The 23,250-nt window shown below is 39.8% G+C and overlaps 1 protein-coding gene across 4 annotated transcripts in view; it reads right to left on the reverse strand.

The window, feature by feature from the left end:
* Positions 1–7,013: 7,013 nt before the first annotated feature.
* LOC123758670 (SLAIN motif-containing protein 2) overlaps positions 7,014–23,250 on the reverse strand; it is a 72,248-nt gene continuing 56,011 nt past the window's right edge. For 3 of the 4 annotated variants that reach the window (XM_045743207.2, XM_045743206.2, XM_045743205.2), the window contains 2 exons: positions 20,069–20,211; positions 7,014–13,115 (listed from right to left, as the gene is read on the reverse strand). In XM_045743207.2, coding sequence (XP_045599163.1) covers positions 13,049–13,115; positions 20,069–20,211 — 210 coding nt within the window. In that variant the 3' untranslated portion in view covers positions 7,014–13,048. The remainder of the gene's footprint in view (positions 13,116–20,068; positions 20,212–23,250) is intronic. The other variant, XR_011230070.1, reaches the window with a different exon arrangement.

The following is a 23,250-nucleotide window of genomic DNA, read 5'->3' on the forward strand; positions in this document are numbered from 1 at the left end:
CCTATAAAGATAGGTTAGGTTAGGTTAGGTAGGGTTGGTTAGGTTCGGTCATATAACTACGTTAATTTTAACTCCAATAAAAAAAATTGACCTCATACATAATGAAATGGGAAGCTTTATCATTTCAAGAGAAAAAATAGAGTAAATATATTAATTCAGGAAAACTTGGTTTATTAGGCAAATCGGGCCTTGAATAGTAGGCCGAGAAGTGCATTCTGGCTACTAGGTACGACATTATATATATATATATATATATATATATATATATATATATATATATATATATATATATATATATATATATATATATATATATAATTACATACTCTGTACATATACAGTGTATATATAATTGCATACAATTGTACCCAAGGTGGATGTATGTACAGTACTGTATATATATATAAATATTTATATTTATTTTAGGTAAGAAGAAAGAAACTTAAGGTAACAAACATGTGGGATGACTTCACAAAGTGTGCACACATTTTTTCATGACAGGTCTACATTTGCTTGTTGAAAATTAATTAAAAATTAAAAAAAAAAAAAAAAAAAAAACTCGCACACATTGTAACACTATACACACACACTTACAAATATTCACACAAAGTAAATTGTTAAGTACGGTATTTAGATACAGCAATAACAAACAATACACACGTTTTCATTCTAGTTACTGAGCATAAGGAGGCCATCTGTGATACAGCACAAATTTAACAAAATTATTTTACAAATCGAGATTTCAATACTGTACTGTAAAACACAATGTGTATTATTGAACTGCGTCTATCTTTATAATTTTAAAATCAACTAAATATAAAGACAAGGGGTCAATATAAGACACTAGACAAGCACGTTATCATTACACAGGAAAAAATGTGTGCACGATTTAAAGGCTAAGTATAATTACCGATTCATGCTAGAGATCACTCGACCAATGCACTATGTCAACTGGGTAGCCATGCACCGAGGGGGTCCAGTCAAGGGGCCATCAAGGATAGTTCGGCATGCATTTCCAAGAGTTGTAAAGTTGGAGCTTTAACTATTACCGGAAACGTGTGTAAATAAGCAGTGGCGGAAGTGCATGGAAATATTATGCATAGTGTGTTATCTTTAACAAAGATAATAGGTTCCTGAAATAAAAATACAAGATACTTGACAACATACAAAAGTGTCTATAACACATACTTTTGATTAAGTAGCTAAAGCAAAAGATGTATGTATACAATACCGTATTGATAGAATGGAAGACAAAAGACACTTGAGATCGGGAACTAAGCCAGAGAGCTCTGACAAATTGAAGCTCTTGCAAGGCAACTAATAAAGAAGCTTGGAGGTATTTATGCAAGGCCCACTATGCATTTTAAATTTTAACACAATACAATGTACAAAAATTCCAGATTGAACTGTTATTTATATTACGTATCATGATACCTGTACTGTACATGCAGTGAAAGATTCCATATATTAAAGAGTTTACTAAGGTCTGTTCCCTTACCTCACCCAAACTTGGAAAGAATGAATGGTCAGCTTGATAAAAATGTATTCAGACTGTTTCTCTGATTTCTATCAACAACCAACCGAGTTACGCAAGAAACTGTCACGGAATAGAGGTATGGAATTCACCTGTTTTTGTAGAGGTGAAGAGTAGTGACCCGCCACCAGGATTTACACTATTATTAGCTGCCGCCATTAAAACATATTTATGCACAGTATTGGATAAACTGAATGTTGGCAAAGGCTTCTCATTATTTAGAATGATCAAAAGCCTTCTATAAATTTTTGCACCTCATAGCTTAAAAATGAAGATGAAACTTTTATATTAAAAGTACATATTGTACTGTAATTATAATTTATTGTTAAAACAGTATGCTCCAAAAAAACTTAAATATTTATTATTTACAAGCTATATTCAATTCGGATAGAGAAAATGTTTGAAAAAAGTTTGAAATGTTCCAATTCACCCTTATGCTCATTAATAAAACATACTATTGCTCGTTCACAAAATATCCAGGTTATCAGGCACCTACAATCCACCTACCTGAAATGTGGTATACAATGCCTTATAACATAAGCCCCGACAACAATCATGGAGTATACTTTGTTAAAGGATATACACAAAGGTGGGCACCCGTTCCTCAAAAAGCACCGAAAGTATTGGTCCGGTCTTAATACGGACCAATGGTCTCGATCATGGTCCTTTTGGAAGAGAGAAACTGTGACAAACTCGGTACCTGGCATTTGCATTATATACAAGTGAAATATTTAACTGAAATTAAATATGCAATTGAAGATGCTGGAGATCATTAATATTTTAGTCAATTTAAGTTAAATTCCAAATAATACAATTACTGTACAGTACTACAAAATTAATATAGCAAAACTAGGAAAAATATAATAATACTGTAAGTTGAATGCTTGTATTTCCCTTCAAGAAGACTAGCATTTCAAAATGGCTGTCACTCCGCCCTGATTTCTTTGCCTTAATGATGTCTTACCCCACAGAGAAGGGTCTCTCTATGGTGATACTGAAAAAGTTAAAGCGTATTGAACTTTATGAACTAAACCCTTCAATGCAGGGCTGGATAACAAGCCCTTGTTGATGACGACAACCCAAATCATAAAACGCTTAGATGACAATTTGCTGTAGAGAATGTAGACAACTGACTAATTTAAAATAACTATTTGGTGCATAATTTATTCCTATATCAATATATCAAACTGGAAATACAGAAATTTTACACTTGTAAAGAACAAACTTCAACAAGCAGTCCTTCTCTCGTTAAAAAAAAACGAACTAAAGATCCTTGGACCATCCGGAATTGCTTTAAATATGGACTGTCGGCCTCCACTTTGGTCCTGCCTGGTAAAGGGATCAAGTTTCCCGATCACGGTTCTCATAATGGATAGAGTTACAGGAATTTGGTCCTTTTGGAACTTGTTTCTGCCCACCTTTGGATATACTCTACACTTGTTATGTTTATCTTATTAAAATTTTCTAGGGATTATCTTGCATTCTCTAGCAGGTGCTAGAATCATGCATACGCTACTTGAGGGACTACCATTCTTAATAGCTTTACCATACTGATCAATGGGATTGCATTCATGTATTTGACATACTGACAGTGATTGTATCTTTGACATTCACAATTAAATTTTCACCTAAGGCACAAATGTCTATTGTACTTTTTATATCAAATTTATTTTCAAAGCCAATGGACTACAGTAAAAAATTATTTGTTCCTCCTTTACATATATCTACACAAAGAAATATAATACACCACAATCTAGAATCCAAATGAGTGACATTCCAAAAAAATATAAACTGTATAGATATTTATCTTGCCTCATGCATTGAGGATGCAGATCCACATAAGTCCGATACTACAAAATAACAAACTGCCAATAATTCGGTGCACAGACATAGCAAGGCGAGCCCTTAGTTGAAGAATGGTATAGCTGTAGTCTCAGCGCTAGCAAGTTATACGTCAATGTACCTTCATCACATAAAAGCTCTCATCTTGCTAAGAGTTTGTTTGACCCTAAGTCTAGCATTCTTGGCACTTGAGACTTGTTACTCTCACAGCATGCAAACAACAAGTGGCAATAAGTATTCAACACAGGCATTGTTTCATCGAGTCGTGCTCTTCCTTACAAGTCTCGTACTGACAAAAAGGATTACGTGAAACTATAAAAGATGAACTATTTTCAATTTATACATATTTTGTGATAAATGCTGTTGTATAAATGAAAATGAAAAATCAGCAGTGTATGCATATTGTCTTGTCTGCTCCCGTAACAGGAGGAGAGTGACGACCTAACACTTACTTCCACCTTCCGTTGTGTGTACGAAGCATTATCGTATCGGTATACTATGTACAGTACTTCAAGTTCTTCGTCTGATCCCTAATTTAGAAATTTTCTGATGAATGAGTCGAGAAGAAAATTGATATAACAAACTACAGTATTACTGTATTTCTTTTTATGAAGTTGCAAAAATAATTAACCTGCATATTTAGCACATCACAGTCTTTATTAAACTATGAAAATTTAACAAGACAAAATCCAATTCATGCACTATCAAATTACCAACATCAGTGCACACGAGTCTGCTTTACATAATAATGATCACGCAAATGAAAATTAAATAAAAAGAAAAGTCCAGTAAAAGACACTTTTTGTGCAAAGTTACAGTAAAATTTAGATTTTTTAAAAGACAGACACCAGAGAAAGTTTCGACTTATCCAACCATGTAAGAACAAGACCATCTTTTAACAGTTCCCAGTACCGTAATGCTGCACTAAATTTAATACGAAACACCACATGAATAAAACAAGCAAGGCATTAACATGCAGCAAATCTTTGGGGACTGGAATGTTTATATTATTGAATTACTTCAAGTAGTTCATCATGCTCCTTATTTATGATCTCATTCTTTACGAGGAATATTCCGTCAAGACAGTATCGCATACCCTGAAGGCCATGCCTTAAGTTGCATTTGATGCATTCTGAAAGGATCTTGCTGCAGTGTGTCCAGTGGAAATCAAAGGAAGCTTAGCCAACGTTTGACTCTGATAAAGACATTAAAATGTTTTGATGGTAACTAATATGAATGCACAAGATGAGCAAAAAGATGGCAGTAGATCCAGAAGGATGGGGAAGAAAACTGATAAACAGGAAGCAAGAAAGCTAGCGGACTAAGGAGTAACCAGGGAGAAGGAATAAGGAAAGCTAGAGAATACCTGTCATAACACCTGTCGATGATTCCGAGGATCAACGTCCACGTGACCTGGTCTCTGACAAGGCCACCTGGTTGGTGGTCTGGTCAATCAGACTGTTCGATGCAGCTGATCGCAGCCTGGTTGATCAGGTTCTCAAGGATATTAAGTTCTCCTTTGAACACTGCAAGAGGTCCGCCAGTTATGCCTTGTACAGTACGTGTAGAGGGAGTGTGTTGAAAAGTCTTGGGAGTTTGATGTTGATTGAGATTACTCTTAGCATGCCTATTGTACCTCTGCTTTTTAATTGGGCTATTTTGCATATCCTGCCATATCATCTGGTCCCATGTTGTGTTCATTTCTGTGTGCAGATTTGGAACCGATCCTTCTACCATTTTCGAGTGTTTGAAAATCTAAATTTCCAAGTGATAGCATGATCTCTCATGCCTGTGCTCTAGAGAATACAGATTTAAAATTCATAAGCGGTCTCAATAATTTAGATGTTTTACCGAGCGGATTCTAGTATTAAAAGGTCTTTACATGCTTTGTCATAAATTTCTCGAACTTTCAATGGAGCTGTTAGTGTGTAACAATATTTCACTCAAGAAAGCACTAGTGTCTTAGAAGGTATCATTGATATGGCATCTTTTGGTTAGAAGGTTCTTGTTATCCAATCTGTCATTTTTTCTTGCAGTTGTGAAAGCTAATTTGTTGCATTCTTTAAGGGTTAAAAGCAAAGTCTTCTGATATGATTATTCCTAATTTTTTTTACATTGCTTTTTCTTTCAATAGTATAGTTTGACTGCATTTTATATGTGGTTTCTGTTTTTATATTTATGTCTTTTCCATAGTGCAGTAACTGGAACACTCTCATTAAACATCATATTTTCTGTGGCCCATTGAAAGACTTGATGGACATCAGATTGAAGATTTGTTATGTCCTCTATAATGTCTGCTCTCATGAAAATCCTAGTGTCATCTGTAAACAATGACACAGTACAGTACTATAGTTTGCATCCTTCTCTGTCTGATGAGGATGAGAAAATGTACCAGAGCAAGTACACAAACTTGGGAGATTGAGCTTTTCATGATGAATTATCCAGATTTTACTTTATCGACTGTTAGTGTGGGTTCTATTTCCATTAAGAAATTGGGTTCTATTCCATTAGGAAACTGAAGATCCATCTTCCCAGTTTGCCAATAATTCCTTTTGAGCACATTTTGCAAAATCTGTGTATGTTACATTAGCATTTTGCTTGTCTTCCATGGCATTTAAGACCATGTTGCCCAGGGTTATGTAGGCACTGTGACTAAGGGGCAAAATGATAGTTAAAAAAGGGAGAGAAAACAACAGTGACAACCAGAAAAGGAATAACACTAACACTTCCGACCCGTTGGTGCATACCGACTGTAAATGTTCTGGGCATCTCAGGGTCTTGATCAGTGACCCCTAAAATGTTCATGCAAGATGCACGATTTGTATTAATCGTGAAAAATGAGACGCACGATTTGTTTTAGCGTCATTGGAATGTTTACTGTTGGAGTACAGTACGTGACACGTTTAAGCATCACTAGAAAACTAAAGTGTTAAGGAGGAGAACAACATTCATAGCAAGAAAAGGAGAAGAAGCAATAGTGACAGTTAGAAAACACTGAACAAGACAACAAAGGTTTGGACGCAAACATGAGATGAGATAAAATCTATACATATTTTACATACAATCCAATAAAATGAAACAACAGAACATAACTACAGTAACAGGCAACCTAGCTTCTTCAGGGCACCAGAAGAAATCTTAACCATAGATTCACCAACAAAATACAAATGAAAAAACGTCTAAACAGTGTCTGTGCCACCGTCCCCTTGGCGCAGTGGTAAAACACTTGCTCGGCGCTTCCCGAGAGCTTTGGCCTGGGTTCGTATCGTGACTGGGGAGGATTGCCTGGGCACCAATCCTTAAGTGTTCACCCAGCAGCGAATGGGTACCTGGTTGTTAAACTATTTGGCGGGTCGTATTCTGGGGAAAAATTAGGATTAAGGACCTGCCCGAAACACTACGAGTGCTAGTGGCTTTACAAGAATGTAAAAACTCTTGTATGTGTATATATATATAAATAAATAAATAAATAAATAAAAAATAAATTCCCTACCTGGCAGTGCTCATGACTGCTGACTTTATACCTTGTGGTTACCTTGCGATGATTTCGGGGTTCAAGGTCCCCGTGGCCCAGTCCCCGACCAGGCCTCCTGGTTGCTGGACTGGTCAACCAGGCTGTTCGCAGCCTGACGTATGAATAACAGCCTGGTTGATTGATCAACTAATTTTGTTGTTTTTGCATGCAAACAAATACTGGAATTATCAATCCTTTTACAAAAAGTCATTGCAGTTTAACAGTAAACAAGCCAACTTATACAAATGTGCAAACTGCAAATCTAATTAAACTTAAATATTTTACAAGTTAGCATACTAAAACAAAAAATAACCCAAGTCTTCTGGATCAGTGCCATATTGTGATTTAATTGAGTAATACCCAATATCTTTTTTTTTTATAAATTTATAAATTTTAATTTTGTTGATGAATACAGTAAGGGTAGCCCAGTGAACCTTTAATGATACAGAAGCCCCACTAAGTATTAAGGTTATTGCTAGCTGAGCTGACAAGGAATCTAACATTTTAAGGTGAGCAGCATCTTTATTGAGTTACTCTGGCTTAAAAACAATGAAAATGATCAACTACGGTGCTTGTTCCAAAGTAATTTGTTAATCACAAGGTATACACCTGAGGACGTACAGTAGAACTGTGGGGGGTACCGTATCCATAGAGAGTATGAAGACTATCCTAGAAACCCACTCATCTATTCTCAGCTATCCCCTGTACCTCCCAATATTTTATATCACTTTTTCCCTAGCAATCTTCCTATATTTTGTACCCATGTTTTCCCAGTTATCTATCCATATTTCTCTAGGCCATTCACCTGTAAATTCCTAGTCAGTCACCTATATTTCCCTAGCCCTCTCCATATATTTTGTACCCATCTTTCCCTAGTCATCCATCTATCTACCCCCAATCTACAATCACTAAACTATCAGCTACTATGCAGTTGGCTAGCCAGTATAATTTCCAATGTATCAACAACTACTAGCAAGCTAAATAAGGAAATTTAATCACCAGCCATATTACAGCATGTGGCTATTCTTCTCTCCTCCACTCCACACAATAATGATACCTAATAACCTGGTTGACCAGACCATCAACCAAGGAAGGCCTGGTCAGGAACTGGACTGTGGGGGACGTTAATTCTCAGAACCACCTCAAGCTGACTCTGGCCTGTGATTCTTACATCAGACTGTCTGCCGTGGCATCGAACAGTTTGGTTAGCCCAAACATAAACCAGGAGGCCTGACCAGAAACCAGGCGGTGGGGACACTGTTCCTCAGAGCCACATCACAGTAACACTAAAGGTAAGGTATTCAGTGAGCAGCTCTTTTCTCCTCTCCTCCACAGCACACTAACATCACAAAGCTTTAACCACTTAACTGTGCAGTGGTTAAGTGCTAGGTTAAGCTGCACAGTGTGCTATTATTTGTTTAATAGGCCATATTTTAATGCTCTTTAATGTTTTCATCACTCTTTGTGATTTGAAATGAAAATGATTGAGTTTTGGAAACTTTTTGACATTAACATTTGCTGAACATTTATAAAAACAAAAATATGTCCTTAACAATTGCACCATGAAATTTTTGACAAAAACAGGTGCGCAGCGCAGGGATTAATCTCTCTAATACTGCAGTAATTCCAGACGACTTTTTCTCTCAACCCCTATCCTTTTGTATTTAATCTTCCAATTACTCTTCCATGATCTTCCTATTTCTTATTCATCCTCATTACCCCGCCATTCCTTCATTATCTAAGTTTCTCAATTACTTTTTAATCCAAATTTCTCCTACTAATCATCCATGTTTCTATGACCCACCTCCTCTTCCATGTTTATCCTTTTAACTTTCATATCAAAATTTCTCTATAATACCACACCATAATCATCTCTAATTGCACAATACACAACCACAATTTTTAAGGAATGATAATGTTCATATTTCCTGTTTAGAAATCTTCTACTGTTTTACCTAATGTAAATGTCATGCAGTTTTGTCTTTACTAGTCATTGTCAGCCGTACATAAAAATGTCTATACATGATGCGTATATCACCGTAAGTAGAGCTCGTTTTCAATTTAAGGCAGCGTGTTGGGGGCAAGGCTAACTAGTCACACTATAGACAAGTCTAATGGGAATAGGTAAATGTTTACATTATACCTTTCATATATCTTTATAATCTTTATTAAAACACGAGATAAATATGACTCCTATGAATAAGACGAAATTAAATCATTCATTCTGAATAAAAACGTAAAAATGGTCAAAACTGACTAAAACCCATGGCTTTCAAAAATAGTCTAGCCAAAATTAGATACTATACAATATACTTTAAAATACAAAATTCATTAGTGATTCACTCATATCTAGAATTTCCAGAAAGTTTCAAAATATTAAAAATTATATTTTCCCTTCAAGCTTTCACTACATGGTTTAAAACAAACCAATGATTAAATAAATTCAAAAGATGAAGGCAGTCATTCTTCAGAAGCAGTGAAACACACCAAGAAAGATGGCAAGGTCCAGTAGCTGGAGCAATTCCCAAAAATAGGTAAGACTCCCCCACAAACACGGACAAGCATGTGAGACCAGAAGGTTAAGTATAAAGGCACCCTACTGAATGGAGCAGATTCTACGTAGGCCAACCTGCGCAAGGATGGAAAATAGCTTTTAGAGGGGGGAGAAATGGAACGGCAAAGTTTCCACCACCGGGATTCAAGCAAAAATACCGATATGAAAGACAGTCCTCGGGAGCGTAACAAAGCATATATGGTTGGAAAATGAGGCTGAAAACAGACATTGAGAAATCTAAACAATCATCATTGGCAACCGAATGAAAAGACTAACGTGATGAAAAATTCTAAATGAGAGAGACTCGACAACAATTTTTCTAGGAGGCTCATAAATTATACAAATTTAAAATAAAATAAAAATAAAGTAAAAAATAAGATAAAAGAAAAAAAAGAGGACATCATCATGATAAAAACAATTCTTATACAGTATTTTTCTTCTTTTTTTATGGGAGGGAATAAGGACGAATTTTTAAATTTCTTATTCCTGAAGCTGACTTATATCACATAGTAGTATATTAAGAAGCTTAATGCAATGTCAACTACAGGAACAACTACAGGTCCATTTATACTGAATACTTTCTACGGAGGCAAGAACGCGGTGTGTTTCCAACATTAAATGTAATTCAAATCCTTTCACCATGGGAGAGAGGTTTGACAGGGGTAAAAATTATGTTTGGCTAAACATTATACAACTTAATTCACTTGTACAGCCAAAATAATTAGTCAATTAAATAATAATTAGCAAGATTTATATCAATACTTTTTCCAAAGCTTTATGGAATATGTCACCAAACTTCGTCAAATTTGAAATTCTTATCTAGTTTACACTAACCTGTGTGTAGATGATGCAACACACAAGCCAATACTCATCATCAAGTACCAATATCAAAGATACTTATAAGATTCCGCTTAAAACTATACAAAATTATTCTGAAAACCTGAGAATCACAATTATCTTAATCATAATGAAAGATTAAAGTAAAACACAGGCTCCCCCACCAAAAATGATGACTGCAATTACAGACATGGTGCTGCACTGCTGGCTTCTGGTATTGCACTGCTGGCTCCTGGTGCTGCACTGCTAGTCCCTGGTGCTGCACTTCTGGCTCCTGGCGCTTGCAATGCTGGCTCCTAGTGTTGCACTGCTAGTCCCTGGTGCTGCACTGCTGGCTCCTGGTGCTTGCAATGCTGGCTCCTGGTGTTGCACTGCTAGTCCCTGGTGCTGCACTGCTGGCTCCTGGCGCTTGCAATGCTGGCTCCTGGTGTTGCACTGCTAGTCCCTGGTGCTGCACTGCTGGCTCCTGGCACTTGCAATGCTGGCTCCTGGTGTTGCACTGCTAGTCCCTGGTGCTGCACTGCTGGCTCCTGGTGCTTGCAATGCTGGCTCCTGGTGTTGCACTGCTAGTCCCTGGTGCTGCACTGCTGGCTCCTGGTGTTGCAATGCTAGTCCCTGGTACTGCACTGCTGACTCCTGGTGCTTGCAATGCTGGCTCCTGGTGTTGCACTGCTAGTCCCTGGTGCTGCACTGCTGGCTCCTGGTGCTTGCAATGCTGGCTCCTGGTGTTGCAATGCTAGTCCCTGGTACTGCACTGCTGACTCCTGGTGCTTGCAATGCTGGCTCCTGGTGTTGCACTGCTAGTCCCTGGTGCTGCACTGCTGGCTCCTGGTGCTTGCAATGCTGGCTCCTGGTGCTGCACTGCTAGTCCCTGGTGCTGCACTGCTGGCTCCTGGTGCTTGCAATGCTGGCTCCTGGTGTTGCACTGCTGGCTCCTGGTGTTGCACTGCTGGCTCCTGGTGCTGCACTGCTGGCTCCTGGCGCTTGCAATGCTGGCTCCTGGTGTTGCAATGCTAGTCCCTGGTACTGCACTGCTGACTCCTGGTGCTTGCAATGCTAGTCCCTGGTGCAGCACTGCTAGTCCCTGGTGCAGCACTGCTAGTTTCTGGTGCTGCAATGCTGGCTCCTGGCGCTTGCAATGCTAAATCCTGGCGCTGCAATGCTAGATCCTGGCGCTGCAATGCTAGATCCTGGCGCTGCAATGCTAGATCCTGGCGCTGCAATGCTAGATTCTGGCGCTGCAATGCTAGATTCTGGCGCTGCAATGCTAGATCCTGGCGCTGCAATGCTAGATCCTGGCGCTGCAATGCTAGATCCTGGCGCTGCAATGCTAGATCCTGGCGCTGCAATGCTAGATCCTGGCACTGCAATGCAAGCTCCTGGTGCTGCATTTCTAGCTCCTGGCACTGCAATGCTAGCTCCTGGTGCTGCAATGCTGGGCCTCCTGGTGCTGCAATGCTGGTGGCCCCTGGTGCTGCATTGATAGCCCTCCTCCTGCTAACATGTCCAAAACATTGTCCCAACACTTGGTCACAGTTCAGCAATTTGTCAATGAACTTAAACATGAACACTAAGTCATAAGGAAAAGAGTAAGCTAAAACAAGAGCTTGCACATCATCTTCAAAGTTTACATGTGTCTTCCACTTACACATAAGTGTAAGAAGTGTCTTCCACTTACTAAAAGCCTATTGGTCATTATGGTAAAAATCAGCAGGTACTATTATTGGTTACTTGGTTGCACTAAAGCTCATTGGTCATGTGGACAAGGCTAAAATTGGTTCAATGCATTAAATTTCATCCAAGTGTTGTTTCAGAATTGGTTGGAAGTCCCGAAGATAATTTTATTTTTCCTGACATAACTTACAACTTATAAAGTCTTTCACAAATTTCTGTTATTCAAAACACATCATAGATTAGAAGTACTATACTGTACTGTCCTGTAATTATTGCTCAAAAAGCTTGATTAGACGTTATTTTAAGCCCCTACACCTGTGTAATCAAAGACATAATGCGAAGAATGTTTGCACCAAACCTGTCGTCTAACAAGGACTATCAGACAGCGTGATGCAGGTGAAGGAAGGCCTCTCTATTGTCAACAGCTAAAAGGGCCCAGCCCAAGGGCCAGGAAGAATTGGAATGTGCGGTCAGAGACCACTAGGGGTATCACAATGTTGCCACATTGCGGCCTAATTTCTACTCCCTTGGGATTTCAAGAGCACTGGTCTGTCATCAGTAGGAAATGCCATCTAAGGCTTTGGCTACTAGGTAGATTTTATAATATGATTTTCTTATGGCTTCTGTAAAAATTAAACAAATATTGCAACACCATTCAAGGTATAAAGATTTCACTAACTATGCAATCACCAGGTCATGGGTAAGTACTATACATCTACAAGAGATAACATTACAGGGAAAAGTACTTACATGTGTGACCTATGCACCAATGTCCATTGTGGCTCTCGGCCAAAGCACCAAACCAATAAAATTTAAATTTTGAATTCATACACCAGAGGACAACGAACTTCCATCTGGAAATATCCAAATTCTTACTGAATAGACGGTAGTATACAAATACCAATGTATCTGCTAAGTTTAACTAAAAGTTGTATTGAATATATATACTGATTAAATATCACCTAGTGTATACATCAAAATTTTAGATTTAAAAATTATATCAATGACAGCCTGTTTGAGTCCAGTGGCAGATCCCGAGAGTCCCCGAGATAAATCACATAATCTGGGTGTGTGGGCTAGTGTAAAGCTTGTTTCAGAAGCAGCCGTCCCTCCAATCATCCTGGGTTGGGGCCTGGAACCTGGGCTGAACTATGCCTGACCTGGTAACAAAACAATAAGCATTAATTTGTCAAATATTTTTTTTTTAACCATACAGCAAATTACACCAATAACACTATCTCTTGCTTCCATTTCATTCTACTAATACTGTACCTCTAATCTCTAAACATTGACAATGAATCTGACAAGTTTCTTTCTGGACAGTGGCTGATGTTTTTTCTTTCTACAAGTGAAGTTATTGAATTTTTAATTAATTAGTGTGATAAAAAGATTGGAAGAACTTTATACATGTCATGGCTTCAATGTCATTTATAGAACACTCTTTAAGTTTATTATATAAACTGTTCTCAAACCAAGAGAAGAGCCAGACTGCATATTTAGAAGAACACACACCTTTAGAAAGAGAGACTATATGCAGAAGCTGCATGGAAAAATGAACTGGAGATAAGCCACCAAATTAAATGATGAAATATGTACCTCCAAAATGTTCAGAAAAGTCTAAAAAAGTTCATCCTACTGAGGAAGTTGATATGTCCAGGAGAAACCTGTAGTTCAACAGGCAGTACAGAGATAAGCAGCAAAGGACCGAACTAGAAAGTTACGGGAGAAATATAACAAACCGGGGGATGACGGTTAACAAGAAAGCACTAATGAGTACCAGAAATGAGCACACAAGAGCCAGGAGAGATGAAAAAAAAACAGCAGTTTGAGAAATATAAAATGGCAAAGAACCAGCCCAAGCTGCTTCAGTCACATAAGAAGGAAAGCGACACCTAACCCCTGTTCTATGTGATGCTTCTGTGGCACACACACAAAAATTAATTAAAAATTTATTTTTCTTTCAAATATTGTTAGCCCTCAACATAAGGCTATTGAAATATGGCTGCATCTGCATGCACAAAAAATTAAAAAAATTCTAAAACATATTTTTCTTCATATAATTGTATGCAAAATGTAAGAAAAACTGAAATCAATAAATTATTTAACATTTTATTGGTTGGAAGAGATGTGAAAGGTGGTATATTGGTAATCTGGACCAGCATCTGTCGACACTTGATGTTGACTTTGCTGACAATACGAGACACACGACTTCAGTGTTCACCTTGGATGTTACGTTGATCGTTTATCACTTGTTTTCACGTACTGACTATAGTACTGCATGTGAGATGAATAACATGATTTATGAACACATAATTAAGGTTTAAAGACTATTTGATAAGGCTAAAAAGAGTGATGGAAGTCCTAATGACAAATGACAAACTGGTGTGTGAGCAACTTTGCAAGACATTCCCAGAAGCTTGTGAAACAGAATCAGAGTGGTGACCTAGGGATGGGACACAACAGATGGGCAAAAAACATACGACAGTAAAGCAGTCACTGAAGAAGAGGTAATAACCTGCCAAACACACACCGAAACTACGACGTTGATACAACATTCGAACAAGTTTTAACACGTCCTAACCAGTTATAAGAACCAATATAGCAAGTTGTAACAACGTTCTAATACGTCATAAACACGTTAAGCCAAGATGTAACAACTTTATTACAAGTTGTAACAAGTGGAAAATAGAGACAGTTTCGGTTTGTGTTTCCAGGGAAAACACCTGGAGGAACTAGATGCAACAAAGGCAGTGCAGCCAAACAATGTATCACTGCAGACAGGAAATCTGGAAAAAATAATTGCATAATATAGTAGCAATATTTGACAAAGTGGACAGACAAGACGTTCTAAACACTAGACTGGTGTCACTAACAAGCATACCATGCAAACTGTAAAGTACAGAATAAAAGCTGTACTATCAATACTATACTATCAGAATACTATCAGACTTAACCTGATAGTTCTACAACAGGGCCACAAAGATGTGACACTACAGAGAAGGGTGGATAGACTGTATTTTCCTATTGTCAGAAAGATTCTAATTCTGCTTCTCACAAAAAGTTAATGAATAAGATGTAGAGGCAAACTAGGGAACTGAAACATTAATAGGTCAAATCAGATAACATGAAATTTGTGAAAAAACTTCACTATATTAGCAAATTCGAGGATTTTACTTCAAATCATAAAGCGAGGTTTAAAAAGACACTAAAATAAAAAAAGACTACCTGATAGACATAAATCAAAGGGTCACAGCCAAAGAGAAGAGATGCAGCATGTGAGGTTTCTCAGGTTATGGCACAGCTTCTGTTACGGCTCCTAATCTTTACAAACAACCTACCCAAGGAGGTGCAGTCATACATGTCAATGTTTACAGACCATGCAAAGCTAATGTGTATAAAGTGCTGCAGGAAGTGCTTGACAAACTATAGGAGTTGAGAAATAAATGCCAGATTTCAACCCCCACATTTAAATAATGTAGATTGGAATAAGGAAACTGGCAACCATAAGGAACCTGCATATAATGAAAAGCCAAATACAAAAAAATTAGAAAGAAAACAGACTTAGGAGTAGATTTTATTCTACTTTTATTTACTACTTTATTGCAATAACACCAGAACATACATTACAGGTAGCAGGATACTACTGATAGCATATGGAAAGCTGGCAAACATAAGAACTACATTTAAAATCCTATACAAGGGCTTTTTTAAGGTAATTTAGACAGCAGACATCAGACCAGTGTTAATTATGCAGCACCAGCATGGAATCTGCACCTTGTGAAGCACAAAATGATTACTTGTAAAACTGAAGTTTGCAACAAAGATACTGTCCAAAATAAGCAATCCAAGCTATAAGGGAACGTTAAAGGAATTCAATCAAACAATTCTTAAGGAATTCAATTTAGATAAACTTAAAGAAATTCAATCAAACAATTCTAGAGGAGTGAAGGACCACAGTGGATATGGATCACAACATACAAAATGCTGAGGGGGAATAGAAAAAAACATGTAGACAAAAGCAGCCTTTTCCAATCGAGAGAAAACTTAATAAGACATGGGTTGAAGATGAAAACTTATTTGAGACAAAAAAAACTCCTTCCATCTCAAGGACATAGTTTCCCAAGTTGGTGCTGAATGGAGTGAGTCGGAGTGTATCCCAGCACTGATGTATCCCATGATGTCATGAGAATTAGCCATCATTTCAGCGTTCCACACACCTCTCCAGTACCTCCTGATCCTCCTGTATTTGTGTCCCAATATATCCTTTACTCTGGGAGAACGTACCTCAGCAACTTCAACCAAAAACAATTGTGTGGTGCATAATCAGGGTACATGCATGACTAAGTGGGAATATTTGTTTGAAGTGGCCTTGCTCTTGTCCTGAAGCTGCCAACCTCTATCAATCTACTCTTCACCTCTCCATGGTGACACACAAGTGTGCATTGGGTGCTTCATAGCAGTGTATGTGTGTAAATAAAGACCAATTACTGTGTGATCTATACATACGAAGGTTGAGCTATGTGCCTTTGTTGTGTCTTGTAGAAATATCGTGGAGAGCTCTCCAGCCTCCCAATCTGAGCGCTGTTCTTCCACAGTGTGTTGTGTCGCACATTGTTGTAGAAAGCGGTGCCGTGTGTTCGGTGAGCAGGTACTCTTGCAAATAAGAGTTCAATTAGCGTACCTGTCATATCCTCCTATAGAATGCTATGTAGCATTCATATACAGGCTCACTAAGGACTCAACTACCATACCTCATTGTAAGCATGCACTCCCATTATCACCAAAGCTAACAAATTGATGTCCTCTCACCACTGAAGGTAGGAGTATCAGTATATTCCAGAAACATTGTGTGTTGCTTAACAATTTTATGTTCCATTGCAAGTGAAGCTAAGCAATGAATTGTGTGACACCCATTGTTGCCACAGTACTAGAGTAAATATTGAAGTCACATGATGGGATCGAACCCGCAACCCTGTACTCCTCAAGTAATCCCTTCGTATGCTTTTATATTTTCTCACTGACATCATATCACATATCACATTGACAGATCATATTCTTGTGATGTATTCATCTCAAAATATATTCTCTAGAAAGGAATTGAGAGAGGTATCAAATAATATACATGTACAAGGAAGGTACTGGAGGGCCAGGTCCCAAATTTGAACAGAATTTTTTTTATTTATTCTTTTTTTTATTTGATTTATATACTGTATACAAGAGTTCTTGCATTCTTGTAAAGCCACTAACATGTATAGCGTCTCGGGCAGGTACTTAATCAAAAATTTTTCCCCTGGAATATGACCCACCAAATCATTTAACAACCAGGTACCCCATTCACTGCTGGGTGTACAGAGGCTACAGTTAAGGATTGGCACCTGGTCAATCCTCTCTGGCCACGATACGAACCCATGCCAAAGCGCTCGCGAAGCACCGGGCGAGTGCTTTACCACTACACCACGGAGACCATATCAACATACCGGAGTGAACGATATGGAAGAAAATGCAGAAGATCCAATGAAGAACAGAGGTACCATAAGCACAATCAGAGAACACTGTATGAACATCAGAGCTCCACAGCTGTTCAACATCTTTCCAGCAAGTCTGTGAAATACTGCCAAAACAAAATTGGAAGTCTTCAAGGAAAAACTTGCACAGCTTTCTGCAAGAAGTGCTGGATCAACCGGGCTGTAGGCTGCTCCAAGCAACAGCCTGCTGGACTAAGCTCTCACAAATCATGCCGGGCCCCAGGCCAGACTTGGGAGTAGAACCCCCTAGAACCTCATCCAGGTACAATCCAGGTACACTTTTACTAGTTGCTGAGCAAGTTCTAGCATTATATCTGTGTAAATGTCTAAGACCTCTCAATAATCTAAAATCCAGTATAGTATTTATGTCTTTATGCAGTAGTGTAGCTTGCAAATAAAATAGGTGCACCATAAACTTTTCCTGACCATTCATTGTTATATTGCACTGTGTAACCAAAGGAAGATTATGCTACAGATATCAAGTAATTATTGGTCACTCAAATCTGAATGAGACTTTCCCAAACCTGCATGCCAATTTGAATGGCCAGTATTTGTAAGTTGCCTTCTCAGTTTTTCCCAGGGTTCAGATCACAGTGCCAAAAAAGACTTAGCCCAAGGCACCTATGTTAGAAAATAACTTAGCAATGGGACTCCACAAGCAGTAGTAGTCTGAGCCAGAACCCTTCGACCAAAGAGCCGCAGCTTAACTCCAGGCGAGTACAACTAGACGAGTACTGTAGTAGAGTGGTTTATCTAGGATCCTGGATTTGATCCCCGGGTGGAACAGGAATGGGTGAGCGCATTTACTTTCACCTGATGCCTTTGTTCACCAAGCAGTTAAATTGGAACTCATGAATGTTAGGCAACTGTTGCAGGGTGCATCCTGAAAAAGGTTAACAGTTGGCATAGTTAGCCCTCGCTAAGCCTAAGAATAGGTTTCTTGTCCTTGTCAGCAGCAATTATCATCTCTAAGTCTGTTATGAATATAGTTTCTGATTCTGATTTGGATAATGATAATGTCTATGTGCTGTGCTGTTGTTATGACACGTAATTAATGTATAGTAATTTCTGCAAACATTTTCACAAATATATGTTAAAATAATTTATGAATAAAGTTTTTGATTGAATTAATTGATCTGAGTTGATACCATTAACACAGTACAGTATCAAGTTCATTTGGTAAATGCTCAGAGATGCACTCAACAGTAATGCTGTAGTTAGCTGGCTATGCTTCAAGTCCTGGCATCACTGACTTGGCACTCAAATGCCATTTAGGAAACTCTCTGCTATGCCAGTTGTAAACAATCCCTCGCTGCTATGCCAGTTTATAAACAACCTCTCACTGTTATGCCTATATATAAACAATCACACTTATACCTGTTGGCAAAGAATCCCCCACTGCTATGCCAGGTTTGTAAACAATCTCTCACTGTTATGCCAGTTTTGGATCTTAGACCTTGGAGTCAAAATCCACCACTCAATGGAAGTTGCACAGCAGATAGGAGCAGCAGTCAAAAAAGCTAACCAAACCCTTGGAATAATCGAGTGTACTTTTGACTTCACGGAAAAGAAGGCAGTGATTCAATTGAATAAATCTTTGGTGTGCCCCCATTTGGATTACTGTATCCAAGCAGGGACACCACATCTTCAGAAGGACATAGTTGCTCTAGAGGAAGTGCAACACCGAGCAACAAAAATCATTCCAGAGCCAAGTCAACTCCCGTGTCAGGCACAGCTGAGGGCCACAGAGCTAACAACACTGCAGACCAGGCATGACAGGATGGATCTTATTGAAACTTTTGAAATACTGAACAATTTGGAGGATGTTGATCTGGACAATTTCTTAAAAAGGTCAGATGTAACACAAACAAGGAGAAATGGTTTCAAGCTCAGCAAGTCACAATGTTGGACTGAGAACAGGAGATGCTTTTTCACTCATAGGGTTATAAACCCATGGAATGGCCAATCCACCAAAGCCATAAATGCCAAAATTATGTTAAATTTTATGGTACAGGTCTCGTCGGGGACTGGGCAGCGGGGACGTTGAGCCCCGAAATCATCGCAAGGTAAATACTGGAAAAGATCAAGGCAAATGTGGAGATCTTCGACAGCTGTTGGCTTCCTGTCTTGGAGGAGGCCATTAGTGTTAGTGGTCCTCAAATAAATTCAGGAAAATTTGTAAACAATCTCTCAGCCATTGTATTAAGGAATGTGTGTAGCAAATTTGATTCAATACAGCTGATTACTCTCGTTGTAAAGATATTATCTGGAAATGAAGATCTTGCGCAAAGTAAACAAAATTATTGGTTTTTCTTTGAACAGCCAGCAGAGGTCTCCAACATAGAAAAGTACATGCTTTTACAGTTTTAAATCCAGTCTCCTGTACTCAGGGACAGGAAGACTGACACATGCTTATCGAGGTCCCTCTACAAACCTTGCCAGGATGTGACCCATAACAGTTGAGATATCAAGAAACCAACAGCAAACTTATGAGGCCCTATGAGATGGTAATGCCTAATAAAAAAATGGAGACTGAAATATGGAACCATTTGTCATTCGGGTGACTGCTTACATTCAATGTCACTAACCTTGTTTTTGGAGGCTGCAAACGTGAGCCTGGCCGTGGAATACCTGTAGCCTTAGGTCTTGGTATTTCTGTTGGTTGCGGTAGTCCTGAAGCTCCCCCCATAGGTATACGAACTGGAGATGGTGCACTTAGCCGACTTCGCATCTATCCAAAAAGTGTAAACTTAAAAGCATTGTGGTGCATGAAGAAAGATAATTGCTACAGCAATTAATGGGGCCCCTGAGTCAATACAGTCATTTGTTTGTGTTTTGTAATGTTTTTTATTGCCCCTAGATTTTTACCAAATTTTGAGCTTTATTTGAAAGAAATCAGGAACTATTATATTTTTGTTTTAGTGAAGAAAATCTTGCAATAATGGTGAGTTACCAATTAGTATATTATTTTATATTTTATTGTAATGCAAATGTTTTATTCATAAATGTCTGTACATTTATAGTTGGGTTAGTTTACACAAATTTACAGTAAATTATTTACTTTTTGCTATGAAAAAAATAATCAGATTAAATACAAGTCATTGGAAAGTATAGAACTGTATTTAAAAAGTAAGTTATATAATTAAAACAGATATTGCTAAGGATTTGTAATTCTGCATGTTTGGCTGGAAAATTCAAATCTGAAAATACCAATTTTTAGGTTATTTTCCATTTCAGTTTATTAGTTTTTATTTAATTTTGATGAACTTTTTACACAATACCAGTACAATGCTAGGTAGGCTCGTTGAGTTTATTGTTTATTAAAAAAAAATTCTTCAAACAGATTTTTAAAAACCAGTGTTGAATGTAATGAAATGCCATTTTCTGGGTGAGACCCGGAGGCTCCCCGGAGCTATCCAGGCTGATATGCTAATGTCAGTCTTTGGCATCAGTCATGTGTATGGAGTTCTGTGGGGCCTACCGGGGACCACGAGCCAGAACCTGGCTCCCTTAGAAGAGGCACAGAGGAGCAATGGCCTATAGAAACCCCTGTGTGGTTGGAAGCTTTCTATGTCTGCCATCGACCGGGTCAGGCACCCAGAAAGGTAAGCATCCCAAAACAAACCCCTATCCTGGTGAAAATTGTGACAAAAAGCTGAACAAGTGGATAGAACTCCCCAAACAGAAACGGGCAAAGGAGTATGATGTCACACGTTGCCGCGCCACTGTCTGCGCAGCTTCCCCCTCCCCGGTAGGGGAAAGGGGAAGCCCCAGACCCTCGCACCGGCAATCCACCTCTCAGTTCTGAGGCCGGACATTAAAACACGTGAAAATTTGCCAACCGGGGGGGAGGGAGGGTTGCTGGAGAGCCTCCGGGTCTCGCCCAGAAAATGGTGTTTCATTACATTCAATGCTGGTTTTCTGGGGGGAGCCCCGTTGGCTCCTCGCAGCTACCTACCCAAAGACGAAAACAAGAAGGACCTAACCCGGGAGGCAGAAGACGCACACCCTCAACGCGAAGCAGAGACCAAAAATTGCAACAGCCAACCCAAGGCCACACAGGCCCGACAAGGCCCAGGAACATCAACGAAGGATCGCAGAGCCAACCAACGAACAATGTAGGCACGGGGACAGACAGCAGGCTGGCAGGACCGAACCATTCCGCGGACGACCCGAGAGAACCACACCCCGGAACAGGGAAGAGGGGAACTCGGAACAACCCAAAGCGTGACCCCGGTCATGGCAGCCATGGCACACCAAGCATGGCGCAGTGCCACAACCAAACACAACACACGATGCACCCCCGGCCAGACCAACCAAGCATCAAACAACCCAAGGACCCCTCCAGAAAGCAGCCGTGCCAGTTTTCGCCAGAAAAGAAGATGGCCACAAGCGACCAAACCTATCAGGAGAACCAAAAGAGCCGAAACCCAGGCGCTGGAGGAGGGCATGAAGCACTCCAACCTGACCCCCAGAGGCCAACGCCAACAAGAAAGAGCCTCAGAAACAACGTGGAACCGAAGGGGCCACAACAAACCGAGGAGAAGAGAAAAAAGCACGCAATCCAAGAACCAGGATGGCTGAAGCGGCGTAAGAGCATGCCAGAGGTGAGCCACGCCAGAGATGGCTCGCGAAGCGGTGCCGAGGCAACTTTCAAAATCGAAGCAACCCGGAGCGGCTCCGCCAGCGCCACACGAGACAAGGTGACAGTATGTGGCAAGATGACGGCCCTAAACCTCCACAAGAGAAGGACCAGACCACACCAAGAAAACAAAGGAAACTGACGAAGAGACGGAAAGAAAAAGGAAGGACCGCCAAAGAAAACCCCACACCGCCGCCAAGAGACAGCACACAGGTGGGAACGAAGCCACCTGACCACCAACAGATGGTGAGATACTCGAGGCAGAACCGAACCAGCCCCGCCATGGACCGATCAAGCATAGGAAGAGGCAGAGACGCGGGCAAACCTTGGGTGTAACTACCGAGCAAGCAGAGCCGGAACCCAAGCCGGCAAGGAATGAGAAGAAACGTCTGGCGTACTGAATACGTCCCAATGCTAGCGAGCTCGCCAGGAGATCGGAGACAGTGTGGTTCCGGTGTGAGACTCATGAGAAGTAACACCGCGAGATCTGGAAAATGCCAACTGGCAGGGTAAGCCAGGAAACCAGGAACCCAAACCTGACAAGCCAGGAAAGAACCAAACATAGGGGCGGTGCAAAAGCAGGGAACTGAACATGGACAAAGTCCAACCTAGCCTCTCTACTCAGAGAGAACCCCAGCAACACAAGAGACCCCGAGACTGTTCAACACGCCTCCACGACACATAAGGGGCAAAACTGGCCGACCCCTCACAGTGACCAAGAGAGAACTGGATCAGCACCTCCATAGGATACCTGATCAACCAGGATGTAAGTAATACGTCAGGCTGCGCACAGCTGCATCAAACAGCCTGGGTGACGAGTCCAGCAATGAGGAGGCCTGGTCGACGACCGGGCCGTGGAGACACTAAGCCCCGGAAACATTGCAAGGTAACTGCAAGGTAGCAGTAGGAAAGCCAAGAAGCACATACTAAACTACACAACAATGTGTAACGAGAGGGGCGAGTTAACATCAGAACTATGACATCCCTTGACACTTAATTAGCACAACACAAACAAACGTAAACCAACTTGTACAGGGCTTCTCGCAAACGTCAAGCCCTGATGAGTAACTGACATGCAAAACAATCCAACTACCCCTCACATATTACCCCGCAGGTCAAGCGACCTGA

The sequence above is a fragment of the Procambarus clarkii genome, chromosome 31 (assembly GCF_040958095.1).
Source record: "Procambarus clarkii isolate CNS0578487 chromosome 31, FALCON_Pclarkii_2.0, whole genome shotgun sequence".
Taxonomy (NCBI): domain Eukaryota; kingdom Metazoa; phylum Arthropoda; class Malacostraca; order Decapoda; family Cambaridae; genus Procambarus; species Procambarus clarkii.